This window comes from Propithecus coquereli, unplaced genomic scaffold (assembly GCF_000956105.1).
Source record: "Propithecus coquereli isolate 6110/MARCELLA unplaced genomic scaffold, Pcoq_1.0 Scaffold117, whole genome shotgun sequence".
In the NCBI taxonomy this organism is placed as follows: domain Eukaryota; kingdom Metazoa; phylum Chordata; class Mammalia; order Primates; family Indriidae; genus Propithecus; species Propithecus coquereli.
Genome location: NW_012135747.1, coordinates 1,428,994 through 1,431,908, shown reverse-complemented (window position 1 = coordinate 1,431,908; position 2,915 = coordinate 1,428,994). Strand labels below are relative to the sequence as shown.

Here is a 2,915-nt window from a genome sequence, read left to right as displayed (position 1 = left end):
CAGCCTCCCGAGTAGCTGGGACTACAGGCATGCGCCACCATGCCCAGCTAATTTTTTTTCTATATATTTTTAGTTGTCCGATTAATTTCTTTCTATTTTTAGTAGAGACGTGGTCTCGTTCTTGCTCAGGCTGGTCTCGAACTCCTGAGCTCAAACGATCCGCCCGCCTCGGCCTCCCAGAATGCTAGGATTACAGGCGTGAGCCACCGCGCCGGGCCATGTTTTAACATAATATTACAGCAAGCTCCATTACTTTAAGTCATGGATTTCCGTAATAATTCATTTAAATCTAAAACGTTAAGGGAATAACCCAAAATCTCCAAAACAACTCTTTCACAACATTTCTTCTCTTCTCATATCTCTCCTATTTTCCTTCCCCCAAGCCAGTAACTGCTTTTCATTCTGACATTCTACTTTCCCTCCTGTCACTATGGATGAATGGTCCCTGCCTCTGTGCCGATACTGGGCTCTTTTGTCCTCACACTCATTGCCAATCTAATCTCTGGGTTACCTCCCTATCCTCTATTTGGCTTCACTTCTCCTCCCTGTGCTGGGATTACAGGCATGAGCCACCACACTTGGACTGGGGTGTATTTTGTGGGGAAGAAAATGAAATGTTAATATGCTGGTATATATAATACTTGTTACACAGAATTTTTCAAAAGTGAGCTTGGTTGAAGTATTGTAAACTATTAGAAGTTTCGTGGAAATTTTGATTTAAGAAAAAATGTCATCTGTCTAGGTAGACTTAATTGTTTGTCCTTTCTTTAGGGAGAAAATGAAAAAAGAGATCTTTTTTAAAAAAAATGACTCCTGAAGTAAATTTCAAATATAGGATTGCTATGCTAGTGATAACAAAATCAACACTGTTTATATGAGTCTGCAATAGATGTGGAATTGGCAAGTGCAATGAGTTAGGTACAATAAATATAGATAAATACAAAGGAAAATTTGACTTTTTTTTTTTTTTGCTTTAAAGCATTGAATAATTGGGAAGCTTTTAACTCTTAATTTGAACAATTGGGTGGCTGCATGTATTTCATTATCTTAAAGAACTATTATAGTTATCTTCCTCATAGCTCAAACTTTACTGTGTTTTTTTCATTTTTCTTTCATACTTTCGAACAACAAGATTCCAGAACGTGGATGATATCTTCCCCATTTCTGAAGACTCCTCTGGGTCAGGCTCCGGCTCCGGCTCCGGCTCTGAATCTGGAAGTGGCTTCCTAACTGAAACGGAACCAAAGTACCAGCCAGTAGATGAAAGTGATGCTTTCTATTACAACCCCAAGTCTCTTCCCAGGAATCTGCCCTCAGGCAACCAGGACTTGGGTCAAGATGGATCTGAACAGAATTTTATTATATAGAAGAGAGGGTTTCCCCACCTTGATGCCAGGCAATGTATTCAGTATGTTTCGGGTACCATGGTTAAATGATTTATCTTGGGACAAAGAGTTTTATAGAAATTTTAAAACATCTGAAAAAGAAGCTTAAATTTTATCATCTTTTTTTTCCCTCATGAATTCTTAAAGAATTATTCTTCAATTCTGTTATCTATCCTATTGCTCTGGAAAATACCTGCATTTTGGGGTATCATATTCAACCAGTATCACTGTGAAATTAATCAGATTCCCATGTCTACAAAATTGCTTTAAATAATAAATTATACTGTTTTTTTTAAAATTTCAGTTTGAGAAGCAAATTGACAGGCAATATTTCAAACCTAAGTCTTCAGAAACCTTACTCTGTGAATTATAGATATGCTCCTTTTCTTATGAAAACAAAACAAAAAACAAAATGAAACACAGTGAATTCACAGAATGGGTATTTGACATGTGCTACAAAGTAAAATGCACTATACTATTGCCATTGGATGTGTTTGCAGAGCTAGCGGACATTGTTTATCTAGAAGTATGATAGCTATTACAATTAGAAACTTAAGACCCAAATTAAAGCACGGTTGTGCTCTCAATACCTCATACTGCGTTACCTTTTTTTCCTGGATATCTGTGTATTTTCAAATGTTACTCTATTAAAGCAGAACTATAACTAAAGAGTTAAGCTGTCTGGGATCTCTTGTTCTAACCTTGGGAAATAATTATTTTTAGAAATAATTATTTTTGGCCAGATATTTCCCTAGAAGTCTCATCAATGAAACATCTTTAAAATTATTTTACAGTGAGCGCAAATTTTGCAACCAGAATTCTGCTGTATTAACAAGCAGGTAAGAAGAGGGTTACACTTGTTAAAGCACTTCCTCACCTGAAGGATAGTCCCATCTCTGTTCCCCTTAGTTCTGAGAAGCCCACCAGCACCACTGTCGTGGATTCTGTTCCGCACCATCCAGATCCCCTCTTCAGAACTGAGGACTTACTCAAATTAATCTCTGCTGGAAAGAGCCACCTTACCCAAGTCATGACCCTTTGCAGAGCAGTCTGCATCCAATGACTGGTTGACGTGGGCATATAAAGGCCTGGTTGCTCCCCTGAACTCAGAAGGGCTGCATAGATTCAGAACTCCCTTTGGGGTCAGCTGAGGCTTTGTCAGGACTACTTTGCAGCTCAATTTCTTCCTTTACTTAATTTGGCTTCCTTCCATTCCCCTCACAGGTGTCCTCCTGAGAGTGCTCCCCTAGAAACTTTCTGCTAGTTTCCATCTCAGAATTTGCTTCCTGGAGAATACAACTTGTGACAGTTGGTGTCAGGAGGTGTAGAAAATGGGTGCTAAGATGGGATTTGAGAGCTAGATTGCCTGCTTCCTGGCTGGCAATGAGGACGCCATCCCTGGCTGTAGATGGAGCACAGGCACGAGATAGCATTGCAATTGTTAAAGCTTTCGCTGGCGATGAACTGGGATGGTATTCCCATAGAAGGGAGTGCACCAGGAGGCAATATACTAGGTATTTGAGCAATATG

General features: G+C 39.2%; 1 protein-coding gene across 1 annotated transcript in view; it reads left to right on the top strand.

The window, feature by feature from the left end:
• SRGN (serglycin) overlaps positions 1-2,050 on the top strand; it is a 34,296-nt gene extending 32,246 nt beyond the window's left edge. The window contains exon 3 of the mRNA XM_012658722.1: positions 1,133-2,050. Coding sequence (XP_012514176.1) covers positions 1,133-1,367 — 235 coding nt within the window. The 3' untranslated portion in view covers positions 1,368-2,050. The remainder of the gene's footprint in view (positions 1-1,132) is intronic.
• The last annotated feature ends 865 nt before the right edge of the window (positions 2,051-2,915 follow it).